Consider the following 23,016-nt stretch of genomic DNA (forward strand, 5'->3'; position numbering starts at 1 on the left):
TGAGCGCAGGATGCTATAGCACAATCCCAGATCACCACATGAAAGCACTAAGTCTATTCATCTCATCCTAAGAAAAATAGTGACATAGCCGCAAAGACAGGAACCTCAAAAGGACTAGATGACGTTTAGACAGGGTTATTGACTAGCACTCTTACTATAAATAACACATTAATTCTTGCATTTTTCAGAGTAGCACCATTTGCCCATGGGATCAATGACACGTTTCCTGGGCAGTGAGTGTGGCTATCAACTCAATTCTTGTGTTTTTGCCCATGACACACCGCAGTACATCATCATAATGGCTAACCATACAAGAGACCTTGGCATGACATTGGTGTTGGAAATGCATCACTCTGAGGTTAATGCCAAATTTGTTCGAGGAGGACATTTACAATTCCTCATCAATGCCTGAGCAACTTTAATACATGCAATTCTGCTGTTTCGCCGTGATACATAAATGGTATAGACAGCTATGGAGTATATGCAGTAGACATCAATTACATGCTGATTGAATTGGTGAGGGCAGCTGTGAGGCATGAATCTGTGATGATGGCGTTTGTGATAAAGCTGCAGCCAGCCTGATCCCGAGGGAGTGTGTTCCACACATGAGATTTCTTTATCCCTAAGCTCATGATAGTAGGTTTGTGGCCTCGGTCCATGGCATTAAGCACACTCCTGTCAAACACAATGCGCCTTCTATTCATAAAGTTGAGGAAACTCAATGAGGAGAATATTTTTTATACTGTAATGCTGCCAGGAAATGGCATCAGTCATTTTACTCAGTAGTTCATTTATACCCTTTGCTGGAAGGACGCATAGGGGACTGGGGCTGTTTCACTCTCTGTTTTTTTGAGATCCAATCGTTCAAGGTGTCTGCATGTCTTGAAAAGGGCTTATAACATATTAAATCAAAAAAGGCCCAGGAAGGTATTTAAAAAGTCTTAATTAACAAAAGTAAAGCTGAGGCCTTAAACATTTTCAGATTTTTTCATAAGCAGTAATGCTAGTTTTACAGTGTCTTTGAATGAAAACTTTAACACTGATAAACAAATAGTGGAGTGTCCTGACAGTGGATGGTGCATTCAGGAGGCTGCTCAATCTATTTCAGACATTTATTATTTTTAGTCAGCACCATCAGACCTGAATCAAGTACTGTCACTACTGCTAGCCACAGTACATATCTCATTGTCATTGCTCATTGTCTCACAATGGGAAAGTTTGGATGATTTTTAGCAAAAACTTAAATGAAGTAATCATTTTCAGTTGTTTTTCTAGTTATAAAGGCTAATTTAATTAATTATAACATTAGGAGTTGTGTTATAAACTGCAGGGTAGTATTGAAGCACCAAACAGGTGATACGATGAGAAATCATTCTTTGCCATATCATCTGTATTGGCCTTCCCTCGTACTTTCATACTTTGGACAGTATGATTGTGAGGTATATGATTGTGAGGTATAGTTGCATTCTTTTGTGGTATTAAAATGTCTTTGATTTTACATGGTGAATCCTGCAGAAACACACCCCCAAGCAGAGGTTTAAAGTTGTTTTTGAAAAAGAGCCATGTAGTAAACTTTTGAAGAATATTGCTCTGTTTTAAAGTTGTTTGTGCAGGCTGCTCACAGTCAGAGAGTAAATTAATCACAGAGTGAAATAATGATCTTCAGAAAAACTCTTTTCACGTAACATGCACCAATACAGATTTCAAATGCCTAAACAATCAAACCGTCGAGTCAGATTCAATTTAAAATTGTCAGCCCATAGTGAACAAAATAAATTCTAATGTCAGACTGAATAGAAGTCACTGTCAATCTCAACTAGCTCCAGCTCAGCCTGCCTCACTTACCAAAGGTGGTGCCGGCATCAGGCCTGGAAACTGAAGACACAATGACGAAACCAAATCCCTCGTTCTCTCCACGCTGGATCTCCACATCGTAGGGCTGCAGGGAGGCGGGCACCACCGCACTCCCGCTACCACCTCCGCCGCCGCTGCCTATGCCGCTGGTAGATCCGCTGCCAGAGCTGACGGTGTTGAGAGAGTTCTGGCTCCCCTGGGGGGTCCGCTTGCCCTCCGTCAGGCTGGGTGCCTGGGTGCTGCTGTGGTGGGAGGAGGCCGGCGAAGGGGGAACGTCACCTTCCCCTTTTGACACTGGAAATGAGGAGGAAGAGAACAGACTGGTTAGACAAGTATTACTCATGCATTTCATTAACTTTGGGTTCAAGAATTCATATCAGCAACATTGTCACATGCATGTTATATAAACATGCCCTGCGATGGACTGGCGTCCTGTCCAGGGTGTACCCCGCCTCACGCCGGATGTCAGCTGGGATCGGCTCTAGCCCCCCCGCGACCCCGACCCCGGGATAAGCGGTTGAAGATGAATGAATGAATGAATGTTATATAAACACTCTTTTTAACCTTGACAGTATGACACATGTATGAATACACATGCACAAGTTTTATGTAAAACTCTCATCACCTCCATATCCGGGGGACTTGCGTCTGACAGTGAGGTTGACATGGCCCTGTTTGGCGGCCTGCTGCATCAGCTGTACCACCAGCTGGTGAGACTTGCCCACCACTGCCGTGCCATCCACACAGATGAGCTCATCACCCGACCGCAGGCGTCCGTCCTCATCTGCTGCTCCGTACTTCACTATGTGCCCTATGTAGATCTGGAAATGGAAAGCAAACAAAATAACCAATTACTAACTTTTGTTCAACAATGCTGTAATACCGTTGTATCGTCTATCAACAGAGTGACGTAGCTTTTATGATTATGATGCAGTACTAAGGCTAATTAAGAGGTATTAAACTGAAGTAAATTTAGAGCGCAACGACTCATTGTTACTTATCTCCTGCTTTTAATTTAATCTTTTAAGTGTTACATACTTCAAAGTATTTGTGGCTGACGTTCAGAGAAACCAAGAAAGGCCATGCAGTCTACTGGGGCCACGGAGTAGCTTGTGTGCTTTAGGCATTGTGTGGGCGTATACACACAGTTCTGCACAACCTCCACGCAACACCTTTTGGCACAAACAACAAGTACTAACTCCTGTGGGGTAGACCTAAAGCCTGCTGCCATTTTATTTCCCTCTATTCCTCAATATTTGCCTTCCTCTCTCACTCTTGCTCCATCCTTTTGAGACAAATATATGGCGCACAACCAGAGGGATTGTGGGTAAGGCCTTTGCTTCTCTTAACAAGCTGTCTATATGATCCTCAAGAGAGTAACAGCTCCAGTTAGACAGAGTGATACTTCGGTTTAAAGGCAGGCTCAACACAGAAGTAGGAAGAAAAGCAAAGGCAGAAAAAACAAAACCGAAACAAAGCAGAGAACCTCTTATTGAACTGGGAAACCTACTAAAAAAATGGACTAAGCGTTCAGAGATATAAAATAGTCAGTGTGGATGGTGTGTATGTACACTTAAATAATTCTAACTCATCAGCCAGTGTGATTAACTACTAATGGAAAGGTGGAGGGATACTTACAGGCTCCCCGGGCTCGTTTCCTCCAAGGATACGGAAGCCGAAGCCTGTATCCTTCCGCCACAGGAAAATGTCCTGCTCCTGGCAATCTGGCACTGAAATGCACAAGAGAAACAGTGAGGGCATGTCATGGCGTTCAACCACCAAATATGCCCAAGACCGACAGGCTCTACGTTACTATACGTGTTGACTGATTAGCATCTATGTAGGCTAACCACTGAATGCTTGTCTCATTATCACACATCCACGTCCAGTTGAGTAGTCGGTGATCAATAAGATGTTTGTTTTTCTATTAGCGTCAAAATGAATTGACTCAGTCAGTACTGCTCGGTGAGCAGATGTAGACCACAAACTAGGCTGCAAAGTATCATGCTGTCACCTCATCATACTCACACACACAAAAACCTTGCATATATCTTTCCCCACATCAGCTGGTATTTATAAAAGGAAGACTGTGCGGTGAGAATGCACGCACGATTTCAGATCAGGCATTCACAAGGTTTTAGCTGAGAAAGCTGCGGGTGATGATAAGGAGGAGATTGACTTAAGTTGGACAGGATAACATTGTTTTTAGGTTGTTTGCCAATTACACATCTTGTCTTATTATTTTACAGTCTACATAGCATTCTGTAAAATATCAATCAAAGGCAGATTTATAAACTTAATTTGAAATGTTTTATGGGTGATGAATTGTGAAGCACGTTGTAAAGTCTGTCTCAACATGTGAATGTATATGAATAAATCATTAATCATCCTTCTGTCGAGTAATAATGATTAGGAGATAACGGTTTGCAGAAACATGCACAAAGTCGGTCTCTTTGACAGGTCTAAGCAGGGCACAACTTACAATATGCAAACAGAGTTTAAGAGCCTTTCTACATTCATTACATTTTTTATTATATAGCTTAACTTGTATTGCTAACTGTGGCTGTGGAAATAAGACCTGTGAATGTGCACACAGTTTCACAAGGATTAAGATTTATAAAACAATCAGGCATGTGCATGCGGTTTTATGAATCAGACTAAGCTAATGTGTACAGTATTCACATTTCTTTAGAGTCTTTGTGTGAATTCATGACTAAAAACGTGTGAACTCAGAGTTTTATGCAATTGGCCCCTGCTGCCTGAAAAGTTACTGAATGCCAATCCCCATTATTAGCCCCCAGAACCTTTCTTACACACATTTAGCTTAACTTTTTCTCTCCTGCTTTCAATCCCACACACACATACACACAACGCCTCACACATTTGCATCTCGCCATGGACAGAGCAGACTGTGGAGGAGGACACAGGCAATTTGGTGTCAGTCTGTTCAAGCCACAGGGCCAGTCCGCACAGGCCGTTTCTTCTTGCACCGCCTGCTGTTTACACGGCTGCCACGCTAGGTACGGCTGTTTGCCACATCAAGAGACGGGTGACATGAAGCATTTAGGAAATGCTAAATTCCCAAAAGCTCACCTTCAATCACACTTTCCCGCCACTGAAATATTGCTTTTCTATTGCACTCACGCGTGGAATCACCTTCACACAAATTCACAAGACTGTACTTGTATGTGGCAGCATGCACATGAATACATGAAAATGCAGACAGAGAATCTGGGCCTCTTTGTCATTCATTGTCTCCTTCTTTCTTCCTTGTTTTGCCTCTCTCTTCCTCCCCCGCCGACTCAAAAAAGGGGCTGCAGCTCCTTCAGGGGTTATCAAACAGATATACCAATCAGCTGCAGCTTAAAGCAGGCCTCTCCGGGCCCAGTTAATATTTAATCAGCAGCAGTCCTAGATTCTACAGGCAGCCATTATTGTTAACCAACTCCGTGATACACAGCAAGCGCATGTGTGGCTGGTAACAATCGCAATGTGCGACAAGCTAACACAACAGACCACAGAGTTACAATGCAATCTTTAAGATGGATTTTATATATTATACAGACCAATTGTCCCCTTAATATAAGCAATGGTACAAGTACATGTAAGATGTAATTCAGCCAAGAACAGTCGAGTGAAACCATTATGTGGTAAGATCCTTCCCCTTTCTCAGGCTCCTCGATCAGAAACAGAAAATAAGTGGTTTGACAACCTTACAGTATTTACCTATGAATAATGTAAGAATAGGCCATGCCTGCAAATTATATGAGAGGCTGCCTTCATTCTGGTGTTCCAGTTTTGGATTTTGTTTTCTCTGTTTATCAGCAGCTTAACAGCTTGTCTCAAACCCTGTTTAGTCGCTGGAAAATGTAAATATGGTCAGTTTTTAAATGTGGTTTAAAAGGTGAAGTGTGGCGTGTCCCTTCAGTGGGTGATGTGCACACAAGTACACAAAGGCTTTTCAGTTGAGAGGAAGGCAAGAACAGTGTTCGTATGACTGACACATGCACACAAACACATCAGCACATCAGTCATCAGCAAGCACTTGTGTTTTCAAGGACACTTTCCTCTTGGAGGCACCTTTTGTCACAGGATCAGTTGTGACTCAGTAAGCACACAATTTTTAAGCAAACACACAGACAACAGACGCAAACACACAAAGACAGAGATGTGCTCTGTGACTCTGTGCAACTTCTCCAATATTGTAGAAATACATTTGTTAATGCACTCATAGCAAAACAAGCAGAGATGTCTTTTCACAAAAGCGTCTAACTAACCATTCAGTGGCTGTTATTTGTTGAATGATATTTTCTTGACCTCCTTGCCTTATCCCAAGCTCATACAATAAACCTTTTACAGTACTACACTTAAAATCATTTTACAAAATGCTTAATAGAAGGGAAGAATACATAACAGAATATAATAGAATAGAAATTAAAATCACGCATGGCAAAGACAAGGAAAATTCTCAAAATGATTTACAGGAATAAATCAACATTTTGGTAAGTTGCCGTATTTGCTCTTTTGACGAGAGTTTGATAGGATCAATACTAATTATGTCCAGCTTGTTAGCTTAGTTTAGCATAAAGACTGGAAACATGAGAGGAAACAGGTAACCTGGCTCTGTCCAACAACAAAACCCGCCCACCAGCAGATAACTGCTGTGAAATGGCAGATTCTGGTTTTTGCAAACAAAATAGTGCCGAAAGAAGCCAAAAACTGTACAGACTAAAAATGATGCATTGAAATGTGCAAAAATTAGATTGGTATATATCTTCTTACCAAACTCTCTGGAAGAAAATTCCTTTAAATAATTACATAAAAGCCTCTGCAGAATTGTATGATGATAGCCTCAGATCTTTAAGATCATTCCACAATAGCTTTTTTTAAAAAACATTTATCTTGAATCCAAGCCGTCAAACCTCTCCTATCAGATGATCTCGGGCCAAATTCACACTTATATAAGGTTAAAAAGGTCTAGAATTTTCTACAGGATACACCTTGCTGACTGTTAAAACTCTAAAATCAGCAAAAAAAAATCCTAAAATAAGTTAAAACTGGATTCTACTCACGTCGGCTCTCGTACATGCTCCTGGACTGCGCCCAAATCTTAAAGGGGTCCGGCTTCTTCTGGAGGGTGAGGGTGCCATCTGCAGGGTCCAAAGGAGGCAGGCCTGGAAGAGGCTGAGTTGGGGCAGCAGGAGTGGGAGCCACAACCTCACTGGGCATGGCAGAGGGTGGGTGGCTGGGAGAATCAGTGTGGGTGCTGCGATGGCTGCACACACTGTGCTGGGAACTGCTCTGGCTGTCTTTCCTCTCTAACTGGTGCTGGGTAGACAGAAAACCGAGTAAGACGTGTATGTGTGTAAGGGATGGGGTAGGATATAAGCAGAAGATGGAGGTAGAGGGCAGGGAGAGAATGAAAAAAATAGGGTGAGATATAGGGGGAAAGCGATGAGTGAGAAAAGTGTTGATGTAGGACAAAGTGAAAGAAAAAGCATCCAAGGTCATCTTTTTTAGACATTACAGTAGAATATCTCTCACTAAAAGCTCTGCTGGAGTGAGGAGAAATGACTTGGTTTCCATGGTTGCGAGACAAAGACAGATTGAGAAATGTGAGAGAAATTCAGTGAACAAAGATATTGCATTTTATGAATACTATGATTCTTTGTTTATCGCAAAAGGAACTGAGCATGGAAACCTATGCAGAGGATTAAGGTGGGTCTCAACTGCAACATGAATGTTTCAAAACTGGCATGAAAGCAAACTGTAAAATCTCCACAGCAGGGAAGAGATTAGTATTTTATTTATTTTATTGCTACTCGGTTAAATGGACATAATCTGCTTAGAAATAATGCTTTAATCTGCAGTTTTTACAGTGACATTTAAAAAAAAGAAGTTAAATAATTGAAATATTAAGTGTTAATCTAATCAGGGGGCTCCAGCAAACAAAACAAAAAAACAGGGTCATAGGGAAAAAAAAAAGTTTAACCTGAATTGTAAAAACCTGCACTGCCAATTGTTGTGCAGTGTTTTGGCATCCGATAAACCTTGAGATTGATGGATCTCTTGCTCAAACTGGATTTCCTTTTTCATTTCTCACTGTATCCTGAAGCAACCTCTTGCATTGTTTTAACACAGGTCTGTTTTTGGTCTAAACACTCACTTAGACAATGTATAAAGTACAATGTTTTTGTTATTTTGCTACTAGGCACCTTATGGTAAACTGTAATCTTTGTATTTTCATCGTGCAACCAGAGATTTCCCCACGTTATTACTCAGAGATATACAAAAGACTTTACAGCTTCATGAAAAATTAGCCTTACTGAGAAAATGCAATTACTGACAAGTGCCAATATGACTGAATCATTTTTGATCTGGTGTTAATAATAAACCCATGCCCTTCCCAGTCTCCCACTCATCACACCGTATGAGATGAAGGGTCAAACAATTCAGTAATGCTTCTTAATGAGGACAACAGCCTGAAGACGTCTTTAATGGGTTGAGACAGCACAGTCTCTTTGCATATGGGAGTTTACTGTGAACATCCATGCCTCTGAACTGGAGGCAGAATGGGTAGTTCTAGGCTGACACAAAGTAGCATGCAGCGTGACATTTCACTGACATCACACAGAGAGGGAGAAAACTGGCTTTTTCCTCACTGGATAGCTAATCCAAAGTGACAGGGGAGGCAGTGCAGTATTGGTCCCACTCGATCACCTAACACGGTGCCCAACCCTCCTCCATCCTCCGTGACATGTGACCTGAATAGGTAAGACCCACATCCCTGATCGACACCATTTCAAACAAATCCTAATGCTAATATTCATATTTCATGCTGGTCTAGAGACACAGGATGAGGTTTTCTTCCGCTCAAGTTGTGGGAATTGAACCCATCACTGACCTTGGATGAGCCCGTCTAGAGGAAACGTCCTTAATAACTTGATGGCTCTCCAGAGATGAATTTGGGTGACAGTAATTTAAAGCTGCATTGGCGTCTCTTCTGAGCTTGTATTGATTTTTTTAATCAGGTTGAGATGAGTCGTAAAAATGAGGAGGCGTTAGCTCTTTGAACTCCTAAATAACTGCACTGTCCCTTAAGAGACCCTCGAGCTGCTCACAGAACTGGTCTTTCTGCCTCTTTCCTCGTCCTCTTTTATCCATCACAACTACAAGTCCCATTGCAATCTGTTGCAATCCCTCCTCCAGCTTCCACAATCTCACTCTGCTTTGCTCTCAGCTCACTCTGCCATCATTGCCCGCTTCTCCCTGTCTATTAGCCTCAGTGCATCCTCTGTATCTGTGGGCTATCATAGTGATTCACTGTTGTGGGACAAACTCCCTTCTGGTCTTCCCCTCCCTTATCCACATCCCTTTTTTGCTTCATGCCTCTATCCCATCTTCCCTCAGCTATGGTTGTCTGCCCTCTCTAACAGCTGGTCACTATTAGACTGTTCTGCCTTGAATATGCTTAATCAATCAAAGGATGACAGCATGGCAGGAGTGGAGGGATGTTGAGAGAAAGAGAGGAATTAAGGAAAAGAAAAGACAACACAGAGGCAAAAAATCAAGAGGCAAACAAAAGACAGAAGTCAAAGTGACAGAACTGAGATAAGTAAAGAAGAATGGTGGCAACTGAATGCAGAACAGTAGCGCAAGAGTTGGATATCAAATGTTTTCTTTGTCTTTTGTTCTTTAAATAGCGCTCCTTTCACTCAGCAGAGCTGACATGCACACACACAAAAGAGTTGAAGATTATAGTACTCACCACCAGCTTTGGACTCCTCTTGGCTGGCACCACTCCTGCAAAACATCGGCAGAGAGACAGAGAGAGCATTAATGACCTGCGGTGCTCTTCCCTTGTCCCCTCTGATCAGAAACTCCCCAGGACAAACGGATGGAGCCTAGTTCCTGCTGCAGAGCAGAGCGCAACTGGCCCGGCTTGCTCTCCTCCTCCTCCACCTCTTCTTCTTCTTCCTCCTCTCTGTTGCTTTCTCTCTCTTTGAGCAACACACTGTGCTAGGCTGCTCACTAATCTAAGTGATCTCCTCCCCCTGTGCTGTATACTGCTCCACTCAGCGCTCTCACCCGTGCTATTAGAAGACAGGCAACTGATCTATCTGCATTAGATAGGCTGACTTATGCTGCAGCACCCCTGGACTGCTGGTCATAGTTATAGGTCTCCACAAGCAGCCACAGACCCCCCCACCTCTCCAGTCTACTTCCCAGCTGTCTCATCACAAGCTCTCCAGCAGAATATCAACTATTATCCACTGAGAAGGAGCTCAGCAGCGTGAGCATCATATTAAAGGAAAGCTTGAGCTTCTGCCTTACTATGCACATCTTCTAAGTAACTACAGAGCTGCATCATTTCCACTCATCTGCTTTGCTCAAGGCTTACATTGAGAAGTAGATCTTCTCTCCTTCTGCTTTTTTCCTCTTCCCTCCCCCTCCTCTTCTTCCGTGTATCATGACTTCCTCTCCCTCTATCTGTCTCTATCTCCCTCTCTTTTGTATACTCCTTAATACTGTAGAGTCACAAAGAAGATCAATCTCATTTGTGCTAATGAAATATTAATACTTGGAGCCAGTTGTCAGGGGAGATGATTCACAGCATACCAGTGTAGGGAATCATCTACATTCCCACTTAAGCAGCTTTATTTTCACATCTATCAGAGCCCAACATTTCATTCCACATGTAGGTTCCTCTACCTGAACCACATTAACACACACCTATTCAGACTCCACCTGAGCATTTACCACAAACACAGAATATGCACCACTTTACAGGAAAACTGCTATCCATTCCTGATATTCCTTTTCCTGATACTTAGTACAGCAAAGTATGGTGTGACAAAAATAGACAAATGAATGCATGAATGACATTGGGACAAAGAGTTGCTGTTGCCAAGGCAATCAACTAGTTTTGTATGCAGTGGCAGCAGTCTACTTTGTTAAATATGAGGTTTGAGCAGCAGCAGCAGCAGCAGCAGCAGCGGCAGCAGCAGCAGCAGCAGCAGCAGCAGCAGAGCGCATTTACATTAATGCCAGACCTTTGATCCATTCACTCTACTTCAAAGACAACATATTCTTCTCTGCAACATTTGATACTGATCATTAGGGCTGGACGATAAGGCCAAAATCTTCTAACCTGATAAAGGTAATTGCATATCTTGATAATGATATATATCATGATATGCAATGTTTTATGAAATAACTACATGATAAGCCTGTGAATGTTCTCATTTGTCCAGGTCATCGTTATCCTCAAAGCAATTTCAGTCAAAAGCAGCCAAGTCCAGTTGCTTTTGACTGAAATTGCTTTGAGGATAACTACATGATAAACTCAATGTATGCATATTTAAATACTTGGCAAATGAAATGTAAAAGTACTGAGTATTTTCTCCTTTTATTAAGAACTTCAGTGCAATATGAACCAGTGCAACAATCATAAAATAAAGTAAACGCAGTTTTCAATATAGAAAAATATATACAACAGACATTTATATATTGCTTTGATGATACATATGTCATATAACCCCACCACACCGAGCATGCACAGAGAAAATCCTCCCAGAAGTATTTATGGAATGGCATTAACACATGCAACAACATGCAAGCATCCATCTTAGACTCTTTCTGCTGCTTTGGCAAAAAAATCATTAAATGTTAAAACTCTCTGTTGCTGCAAAGCCCTCTCTCTACATGATTCATAATTTATCCATATTTTCCTTCCCTCTCTCTGCCTCAGATTATGGGGTGCCAGTAACTGGAGGAAGTGGAACATCACAGCTGCTGATGTGCTGATGAATGTGTGTGTGTGTGTGTGTGTGTGTGTGTGTGTGTGACCCAAGAAGGACACACGTCAGAAGGTAATAAGTGTTTTCCATTTCAACAGCAGCTTATATGACCCTGCAGCCCCTGAAACACACGAAGTGAGAGGTCAATAAAAACCATTCACTTTGAAACAACTTCTACAAATCTTCAAAATGGCAACAAGGTCAACCTAATTAGCATCAAGCATATATAAATTAAATTAAACTATGACCATATGGCTAATAAATTTGGGCATGGAACTAAAGGGGAATAAAGATTCGCAGAACTGACGTAGCCTGACCCCAACTCCACTGTAGCTGTGTCAGCTGGAACAGTTAATTCACATGCTACACAGTGTGAATACATCTTCATGCATGATGCAGTTTTTAAATCTGCTTAACTTTCTCTGGTATTGTGATGCATATGTAATTCAGACTTGATTGAATATGGCTCAATGTAACATTTATGAGCAGCTGAAGCGTGGCGAAAAGAAATACTGGAATTGCATGTTCCTGCACACACGCAGGGGCATGCATCCATGAATACATGCATGCATGCTACTGTATACATATGTAATCTGCACAGGCAGGTATGGAAAAAGGTGAGCATTTATCCATGCACAGAGCAAAACATAAATGAGTATGAAGGCACGCATGCATGAAGCATTTACATTATGCAATGGGGCCATAATACTGATAGTTTACTCTGCTGCTGCAGCTGCTGAATGATAGTAAAGCTCTGCTCAATACCCCACAACAAAACACTGCTCCATTCAAAAGACTTGATCACTGAGGATGCAACATTGGTTTAAAAAGCCTGATATTATTATTACTAAGAAAACATTACACCAGAGTGACTATTATCATTGAAATAAGAGGGGAAAAAAACAAATTGGAAGGGAAAATGAACACTGTCAGTTGTTTGGTGACCTAAACTGGCTCTTAGCATCAGTGTGGAGGAGGCTGCTTCCTGTACAGTAGACAGTGAAGTGCGCCTTCAGTAGAGCATGAAGAAACAAGGAAATATGCTAATGAGGAAAATATTGAACAGCAATAAAAGGCAGGCAACACAGATGTAGATCCTCAAAGACAGGTTCATATCATCAATCTACAATATAAGCTGATGCCAAGTTGCGTTTTTGCTCAATAGGCTGTATAATTTGTGTGTAAAATATATTACCAGTGACAAAGGAGTGGGTCTCACCTTTTGTATGTATTGATTAGCCTTTAAAAATGTACTTTGCCTTCTGCCAGATCAAAATAAGAAGCAAGAGAACGTGTTCGGTAAAATGCAGAAAAATGTATGTTTATGCATAGCTGTGTGGGTTTGAATGTGTGGGTCAGCCATTCTTTCATCATGGAGCGCAGTGAATGACCCTGTGTTACAATATGCTGTTGAAGCTGGAGCCTTGGTGGATTTTTGCAGAGCTCACACAGAACGAGTGAATGGTCCTTCCTCCAGGTTTTCTATATACATTGTTTGAGGGTGTAAAACATGAATAATATTCTCTTTTGTTGAGCCAAAACGCTTGTCCTTGCTCTATTTATAAGAGTGTCTTATTAGCCAGTAGTCCCTTCTCTTCATCTACCCTAGATGATATTGTCTCGTTCTTACCCGTCGTCTATTATCATCGTATTCCTCTACCTCAATTTCCTCTACACTTTATATCCCCTCTCTCTGTCTTTCCATTTTCTCTTTTTCTCTCTGTCTCTCGGGGGACACGAGCGATGTGCGAATTGTCATGGCAACAACGGTGGGAAGACAAGATGGAGGAGTCATAGCTGGTTAAGCCTCCTCTAAAATCCTGTGTGTGAAAGCGCCAGATGTTTTTTTCAAAATGATTTTTTGCACATGCAACTGGGTGTTTTAATGAATCTATATTTCCAAATCTTAGACCTTATATCATTTGTGCAGTGTTATTAGATGTATAAGTTATAAAAAAAACAACCATGACTGTCAAGTCTGACTTGTCGACAAGATCTTTATTCTTTATAGTCATTTAGCAGCTACTTCCTTCATTACCACAACAGCTTATTCTACCTTTTTCCATTGCACATATTACATGCTGCCATTCTCCCTTGTTCTAGGTGTTCAACAACTGAACTGAAACTAGAAAGACCATTCGTTGGGGAATTGAAAAACCAAAATGTGGCTCTGTTCATTTCAGACGCACCGTTAGAGCCTTCTGCAAATGCGCAGTTACAAAATACATTCAAATTTTTTCTGGCTTGTGAAGTGAGTTCTCTGTATATACAGTATATATATATATGAGATTAGCCACAAGCAAACTACTCAGACACTGTTCAGTTCAGAGCAATGCTGCCTCCTGGGATAAACTGCTGATCTGGTGTAGTGTTGAAAAATATGTTCTAATAAAATGTAATATTACAGCCAACTTGATCTGAACCTCAACTATGTTAGGTTTGTTTTTTTCCCTTTTCATTTTGTCAATGCTATTAGGATTTATAATATATATTATAATATAATATTGCATAACTGTAACTTCTGTGACCTAACTCAATCTACTGCGAAAAGATCATACAGAAAATTGGAATGCACATTTCTACTGGAAACATAAAATAACATGTCTTACGTTGGGCTACAATTTCAATAATTTTAATTATCAATTATTTGCTTGATTAATTGCTTGGTCTATGATATGTCAGAAAATGCAAAAATGTCCATCCCAGTTTCCAAGGTCCAAGGTGATGTCTTTAAACACTTTGTTTTGTCAGTTCAAAACCCAACGATAATCCATTTAACATTTTACAAAACAAAGAGAAGCAGATAATCTCCATATTTGAGAGGCTGAAAACAGCATCTTCTGCTATTGTATGAAAAAAGTCTTAAACAATCGATTATCAAAATAGTTGATGATTATTGTTCTGCCAATTGACTGACAAGTTAGTTGACTAATTGTTGCAGCTCTAAAAAACAATCCCTGTGTGATGTTAGCTTGTTTGATCTTGTGCTTTGTGCTCTCTACTGAAATCAGATGCTGACTCTGAGTCAGACAGCGCAGACTGATGAGTCACAGTCACAAAGGTTAAGGTTCTTCTCCTCCAGCTCATGTGCACCTTATTCCTCCTCCTCTCCTCCGCCTATACTTCTCAAAAATCCTCTCATACACGCTCCCCCCCACTGAACTTTCAGTGCTGTTCAGCAGTTCTCAAAATTTTTCCTCCTAATCCTCCTCCTCGACTTTCACAGAACATGATCCCTGGCCCTCCTATTTCTTATCCTCTACTCTCTCTTATCTGCTTTACCCCGCTCCTCCCATAATTGTTGTTTGTGAATGATTATGTGCTAGCTGCTAGTGATCACTTGAAAGGTTACCACATCATTCTTGGACAGAAAGCCAAGGACACACCTCAGTCCCACTCCCAAGAGCCGTTATTATAGATTATAGCTGCCACTAATGATTATTTCCAATGCATCTTTGATGTATATTTTGGATTCATCACATAAATTGTTTAGAAAATGCCCATCATAATTTCCCAGAAGGTGGCGTCTTCAAATTACTTGTTTTGTGTGAACAACAGTCCGAAACACAAAGAGATTTACTTTAAAATTATATTATAAAAGAGAAAATAAGCAAATCATCCCATTTGAGAGGCGCTGAGTGTTTGTCATTTTTGCCTGATAGACTAAAGGCATCTTTACACTGAGAGACAACAACGATTGAAAAGTGTATTGCATGTCACAAGGTGTGAGTTGAGTCTAATAAAATTTTGGTTTGAGGTGTGTCAGAATATGTGGTAAATTCGTAATGCTACAATGTATAAAAGTACACAAAACCAGAGGCGCCTCATCCATCCGTTTCGCTCTTATGTTTTAAATTAAAAATGTAGCTCTGTAAGGAGGACCCACAAACTTCCTTTTGTTTTGTCTCTCTGCACAACGTTGTCTCCCATACACGTATTAAAAAATAATGCTTATGAAATGCTGCTGCAGACAGTGTTTTCTGCGTCCTTATGTGTCCTATTCAGATTTTTTTTTTTAAGAGTGGGTCATAGCAGCAGTCACATTGTGAGAATTTGGTCCTAAATTTGTGACACTGTCAGAAGGCTGTCTCTGGCCATTGACGCTCTAAACAGGCAAATTGGCTTCTTTTGTAAAATGAAAGAAGGATTTTACGGAAATAAATGCCTTGTATTCGTCATTGGAAGCATTTCAACTTCCAAGCAATACTCTAGCGCCACCTCTAACCTTTCAGATAGGAGCTTGATTAATCTAAATAACGACCCCCCCTGACGGCCTGTGTGTACACAGTTTTTGCCCCTCATCACCTGAGCTCATAATAATGACAGGCTGGTGTCAAAGTTTACAGAGATGATCTATGCTGCTATCAGCCTTGCCTGCTCCAGTGACTGCCTTTAGCTTCCTTACCACTTATCCTCTCCTTTACTTCCTCTCTGTCTTGCTCTTGCTCTTTTTGAACCTCTCTCTCTCTATGCTCTGGTAGCAGGAATACTGCCCTGCATCCATATCAGTCTCAAGACACGCTCACACAGGGCCCATAATGATGCTGACATTTAACACAATACAACAGCATTATTCCAGCAGTAGTGCACAAGGTCAACTCATTAGAGGGCATAATTACTGTGGGGTGCATATCCCAACCTGCCACGAATAGAGATCTGGGTCATGCAGCATGGTTGGCAATTTAACAACAATAAGGACTCGACACAAATGAGGGACCTCCAATGTCATTCAGTGTCTGCGTTGGATATGTGGAAATTAATGCTAAAGTGTAGCAGACTGAGAATCCAGAAAAAAGTAGAACGTGGAATTAAAAAATCCAAATTAATAGTGTGTGACGACATTTGTAAACCTATTGTGTGCTCACAAATTTTTTGATCAAACTCAATAAAACATTCTGTCATTTTCTGTTTCTGCTCTGTATCTTCACTCACTAATTCATTCCAGGTGCAACCAAAATAAAACAACTCCAGAGCAGAGAAACAGTCACACCCTTAAATACCTTAAGTCATTATTAAGGTAATGTAGAGGATAGAAAATGTAAAAAGCGAAAAGTCTCTGGGGTCCAATTCAGCAGCACCATCCGTATTCATAACATATACGTATCCCTGACCTAATGTACTCCTCCTTCCCTCTCATTCATCCATCTCGCCTCTTTCCCCAGCCTCCCACTCCTTCCCACACTCATCTGCTCATCGACTGCCATGCTAACTCAGCCCATCATCTCTTTTCATCTCCTTGTTTCATCCCATCCAGTCCGAGCATTTTCAACCTGCCACCCACTCTCTTCCTCACTTTTCTTTTCTGCTTTTTCATTATGTCACTCTTTCCATGCCAGCTATTCAAGCTGCTGTCTATTCAGCAGGCCACAGTACATTCTTTTGTGTGCTTAATCGCACATCCTTTCAAGTCAGAACTTCTGTCCATGCATCTATTATCTAAATATCTGACATCAAGATGTAATACATACCTCTTTGAACCAGCATGGTGACCTCACTGCCTCGGGGGCATTTGCTCAGCAGGTCCACCACCTGATTGTGGCTCATATTCTGGACATTTCTCTTGTTGACCTCCATCAGAATATCCCCCTCCTTTAGGCCACGGCAGCGTGGGTAGTCCACTATCTGCTTGACCCTCTGCCCTCCTCCTGTCAGGCTGTCGGCAATGGTGAAGCCGAATCCCTTGTCGCCCTTCTCCATGTGGATGGTGATCAGCTCCGGCTGGGTGGCTATGGATGAGGCCAATGTGACCACATCGCTGGAATAGCTGTGAGAGCCGTTAGATGCCACCTCGGCCGAGGGGCTGTGGGGCCGCGGCTCCCTCATGCCGTTGATGGGTCCGGCCTGGTTCGAAGGCAAGTCAAACGCCTCCTGTCCATTGACAATGATAGGCTCCTTGTCCAAGATTGCCACTGAGGTCACCAGGCTGGTGTTGGGGTCATCGGGGTCAAAGGGCAGCGGGTAGCCACGGCATAAGGCCAGGTCCACCATGGAACCGATGGGGATGGATTGGAAGATCTTCACCACCTGAGCGTGGGTGTAGCCCAGTACAATGGTGTCATTCACACTGACTATCACATCACCTGCACCAAGGAAAATTCTATAGTTAGTTATGCCATCTTTTTCACATTGAACAGCTATTTACTATTGATATCTCAAATCAAATTATTGTACTTTTAAACACTTGGCATTATTTAGAGTTATTTCCCAGTTGTGTGAAATCCCTTTATTCAGTGTAATGAAGCAAGACCACTCATGTGCCTGTAATGGGCAACCTAACAAGGTACCGTGGCTCAAACCAAGTGTATTCCGGGATATGATCAGACCCCCCGCAACCCTGAACTGCAGGTCCTAGTTCAAATGCCCTTCAAACCCTCAGAGTCTTAAAAATGCTATATAGATATAACAGCAGAACCAAAACAACAGTAGACCATAAAATTAAATTACCTAAGTAAAACGGTACAGTTGGAACAAATCAATATATTTGGCAGTCACTATAATGTCATGACAAGGCAAACAAGTAAGCTACATGCATGTTTATAATCAATAGGAAAATCTCATCTTGTTACTCCTGAATTCTTTGTTCATTTTCCAATTCCTCTGGTATTTTAAAATAACAACGCTTTGCAAGGTCTGTAGAGTTGTTGCTCACTTGCTGAATTCATGATTTACAGTGTTTACAGAGTGCATCAGAGGGGACACTGGGACTGGGCTCATAAGTAGGAGAAGTGGAAGAAGTGTGCTGAATGAAAACAGTGCCCCCTGTGGACAGTGGCTGTGCACTTCACCTGTCTCCATCTTGCCATCCACTGCTGCAGGCCCATCCAGCACCAAACTTTTGATCTGTAGAAACTCATCCGGCTCGTCGCCTCCGACCACAGTGAAGCCAAAGCCACGACGACTCTTCTTCAGCTTTGTGTTGATAAAGGTTCCTTTGAGCTCTGCTGGGTTTCTTGTGAAGAAAGGCTTCCCTCCTTGAGATCACCGGAGAAACAACTCTTAATTTGGGCACGTCTACAAAATCTACACGCAAACTTGTTGAATAATGTTTTGTTGTTTTGTCTCTGAGATCAGGACCACATTTTGTAGCCTGCATTCTTATATGTGGACAAATCTGCAAGCTGAGACTGATTCCTCAAAAGTTAGACACCATTAACATCAGCAGTGACAGGGTATGATATGGTAGACTGGTTTGTCCTGTGTTCTTTGATGATGCATGGACAGTTTGACATGTGTCTAGCATTTGATTTGCATGCATTTATTTGTCACTTTCACATATAGTTATCTCGAGAATAGTTGGTGCTGTCCTTTTTTAAGTCCACACTCATTAAAATAAATAAAATGTGGGGTTTTTTTTTATCTAGGAAACAAAACAGGTCCCTGTTATTCATCTGAACTACATTATGTATGTGCCACTGTCCAGAACGCATGATAATAAAATTAAGCAGAAGTAGTGAAGTATCTACAGTGTCTATCAAACATAAACATTTACGTTTGGCTCCTGTAGGCATGGGAGGTAGCGTTGGTGGGACCTGCGGGTCTCTGTAGGTCTCCAGGTGGTTTGGAGCGTAGTTTGCTAACGGAGCCGCTGCTGACGAGTGCTCCTCTATCCACTCTGTACAGACACAATCACACATACACACACACACACAAATTGTCAACACACACTCAACACAAAAGTGTATTTACATGCCACACACATGCACATATTGAAACACTTAACAGCAAAACACATAGACACACAGAGCTTTAAGCACAAACTGTATATACTTGCCATCTGATTCATTCTTACGCCTCAGTTGTGATTAGCTCCTCATTTACATCTGCTTCTAATAGAGTTATTTGTTGAGTGTGAGGTAAGAGTGCAATGTAAATATAATATATATATATTATCTCGTCATAAATTACACATGTTTTATCCAAAACCATTAAAATGTTATGGCATCACAGGTTAAAACAGGGCTTTTCATAGTCTGACACTGGGGGGTCCCCTCCCTCAGACAAAATTGAGACAACTGCGCCTGTATGTCCAGAGGTTTTCAACACAGGGCAAACATCTGTATATGAATGGATAGAGGAGAGTGTCAGTATTCCATGGATATAGGTACAAAACATTGGGATGGGACAATCTGAGCCATAGTACAGTACAAAAAAAGATTGATAATGTAACATGAAAAAAAGTTTCTATCAATATCTATTCTTTGTCTTGCTTCTGATTTGGGGGTAATCATGCTCTAGTATTCAGTTGAGGGCATTGGGGGATGAAAAAGGAAGCATAATGTTGACATGGATTCAGTGAGTTAGGTTAGGGGGGAAGTTAGATTGTAGCTACCGATCAACAACACAGGCCTACTGTGCAGGCGTCAACACATAGACTGAGTTTTTATTATAAGTAATAAGTATTATAACCTAACCCTAACCTTGACTGAACATTGAAAATTGTAAAGCACTTTGGTTAAAAAAAAACATGTATATGCAGTCTATTTAACATGTACAGATAACTGTCACTGGAGAACCGTATTTTTCGGATTAAATGCCGAAAATGCATAATAAAGAAGGAAAAAAAACATATATAAGTCGCACTAGAGTATAAGTCGCATTTTTGGGGGAAATTTATTTGATAAAATCCAACACCAAGAATAGACATTTCATCTTGAAAGGCAATTTAAAATAAAACTAGAATAGAGAACAACAGGCTGAATAAGTGTACGTTATATGGCGCATAAACAACGAACTGAGAACGTGCCTGGTATGTTAACGTAACATATTACGGTAAGAGTCATTCAAATAACTATAACATATAGAACATGCTATACGTTTACCAAACAATCTGTCACTCCTAATCACTAAATCTAATGAACAACTCTGCCAACTCCAAAGGTGGACAATGCACCGCTTCCTCTTCTATCTATCTTTCAGCTCGATTGCCGTTTTCTGCAGCATATTTCACTATTTCCAGCTTGTAACCTGCAGTATATGATTTTCTTTTCGGTGGCATTTTTGTTCAGCCCTTCTCAGTTGTTTTTACCGCTAGTAAGTTACCGCTAATGTTGAAATGATCAATTTTCATAGATACGGAAGTAGCAGGTAGCATCTTTTTTTCCACAATGCACTTCTGCCATGACCCGCCCCCGCCCAATTTTGATTAGTTGATTAGTGTGTGTGTGACGATTGCAGATATACGCCTAGTCTCTTACGTGACTGAGATAAATAATAGCCCGGGCTATTATTTGATATTTTACGGTAATGTGTTAATAATTTAACACATAAGTCGCTCCAGAGTATAAGTCACACCCCCGGCCAACCTATGAAAAAAACTGCGACTTATAATCCGAAAAAATACGGTACTTCGATACAGAAGAAAACTTAAAAATGTGATGATTATCAGGTTCAGAAGTTATAGTTAGGGGACATTTTTCCATGAAATCTTAGCAGATCTATGGATCAGGGATAATGATATCCTTGAATCTAAGACTGGGTGTATCAGGTATGTGTGTTCAGATTTCATTGACTTATGACACATTAGAAGGAGTACAATTTTTGTCACAAATTGCAGCAAATGGTAGCTTAATTTCCTCCATGGGCTGCGTGTCACAGCAGCTGCGGCTCCGACTCCTGACTGCGCCAAACGACAATGACTAACTTCCTGTTGTTTGAGGACCAGCATGCACCCTTTCCCCCTCTCTGTCACCTCAAGCAATATCTTTGCCTCACACCCCACCCCCTCATGGAAAGTTGTGCCTCACAGTTTGAAAACCTCTGGGCTAAAGTAAAATTCTCTTTGTCACCTTTTCATGGCAAATTAAATTAAATGATCAAATACAGAATGATATACAGCATTTATGATTTTAAATCACGTAAATTAAAAACTAAAACACCAAAGACGACACCAGGGCTTGGGCCAGCTCTATTTTAGAAAAACATTGTCCTGATGTGAATCCAAATTAGCATTATATGAATAAAAATTTTTTTCCCATCATCTCCTGACAGGAATTGAAGCCAAGTCACAGAAGAGAGAATAATAGCAGTCTGGCCAAAACCCGGGAGAGCACTGGACGAACTAGAAGGACATGACACTCACAGACATGAAGAAAGAAAGAAATGGTGCCGTGCCAGGGCAGGAAACGAACCTCGAATATACCGCTCACCTTCTGGAGGCTGCGGCTGCTGCTGCTCCAAGATTTTCCGACGCCGCGCCTCCACCACTGGGTTCTCATACTGGGTCTTCCTGTTTATATGACTGAGACAGTGAGAATGAGATCAAACAAGATAAAAAAGGGGTAACGAGTTATTAGAAGAAATTACAGTTATATACAATAAAGGTTTTTCAAATGTGATCTTTATCGTTGTGAAGGTTAATTTGAAAAATATGTGTCAACAAGGTGATTGACTTACTCTACATAGTACACCCCGTACACAGGGTCTTCTATCCTTTCCCATCCTGGAGGCAGCTCTGAGAGAGAGAATACAACCCAACATTAAACACACACATTAAACAATTACACTTTCACCTCGGCAATAAGCAGAGCTGAGGTGCTTGTTGTGTTGACTCCACAACACACAGTCAAACTGCATTACATTCCTGACTTATATAACATCTCTGATTATGGCACCAGAAGTTTGACACAACTGATTTTTAATGGTTTTTCTTCAGTTCTGAGTAAGAGATTGTTGATTTGTAATTTTTTTTTGTGTCATGCTGTTAAATATGGTTCATTAGGATTGGCACTGCATTTTATGGGTTTTAAATTCTACCATAAATGCCAAAATGGAATAATATAAGAAAATGATACGTTTAGACTTAGTATTGTAAAACTAGATTACCCATGACAGTTTTTATTTTATATTGAAAGCTTTTTTTTGTTTTGTTAATTGTATTTCTTGTGATTTCTACTTGCCAAGGACTCATACAGTTTAACCTTACAAATTAAAGCTGTGCCGGTAGGTGTTATGTGTATGTTATAAACAGACCTGCAAAGCTATTTATGACCAGGATTACTCTCACTTTTATGCGCATTACGACTAATACATCTCACAAAACTGTGAACAATGAGGTCAACACACATGTGAGGTCTGAATATTTAAAAGCTTAAAAGCTAACATCCAGTGTTGGTCTGCATGTAATTATTCTACTAAATATTATCATATGTTTGTTGTTTTGTGTCTCTTTGTAGTCATCATGTATATATATTTGTGGTTTTGTCTCTCTGTGGTCATTTTGTGTCACTATGTAGTCATTTTGTGTCACTTGGTGGAATTTTTTGTCTTTGTGGAAACTTTGTGTCTCTTTGTAGTCATTTGTCTCTATGTAGTAATTTTGTGTGTCTCTGTGGTCTTCATGGTCACACCCATGCACACTGTACAC

At 41.0% G+C, this 23,016-nt stretch overlaps 1 protein-coding gene across 1 annotated transcript in view; it reads right to left on the reverse strand.

The window, feature by feature from the left end:
• Window positions 1–23,016, reverse strand: part of LOC310951904 (membrane-associated guanylate kinase, WW and PDZ domain-containing protein 1-like) — a gene marked incomplete at its 5' end in the record, with an annotated part of 92,317 nt that overhangs the window by 7,917 nt on the left and 61,384 nt on the right. The window contains 10 exons of the mRNA XM_083920380.1: window positions 1,846–2,148; window positions 2,480–2,675; window positions 3,493–3,584; window positions 6,927–7,182; window positions 9,623–9,657; window positions 17,123–17,734; window positions 18,440–18,625; window positions 19,144–19,266; window positions 21,782–21,891; window positions 22,047–22,104. Of these exons, the coding sequence (XP_083776506.1) occupies window positions 1,846–2,148; window positions 2,480–2,675; window positions 3,493–3,584; window positions 6,927–7,182; window positions 9,623–9,657; window positions 17,123–17,734; window positions 18,440–18,625; window positions 19,144–19,266; window positions 21,782–21,891; window positions 22,047–22,104 (1,971 nt within the window). The remainder of the gene's footprint in view (window positions 1–1,845; window positions 2,149–2,479; window positions 2,676–3,492; window positions 3,585–6,926; window positions 7,183–9,622; window positions 9,658–17,122; window positions 17,735–18,439; window positions 18,626–19,143; window positions 19,267–21,781; window positions 21,892–22,046; window positions 22,105–23,016) is intronic.

Source organism: Echiichthys vipera, assembly GCF_963691815.1.
Source record: "Echiichthys vipera genome assembly, chromosome: 9".
NCBI lineage: Eukaryota > Metazoa > Chordata > Actinopteri > Perciformes > Trachinidae > Echiichthys > Echiichthys vipera.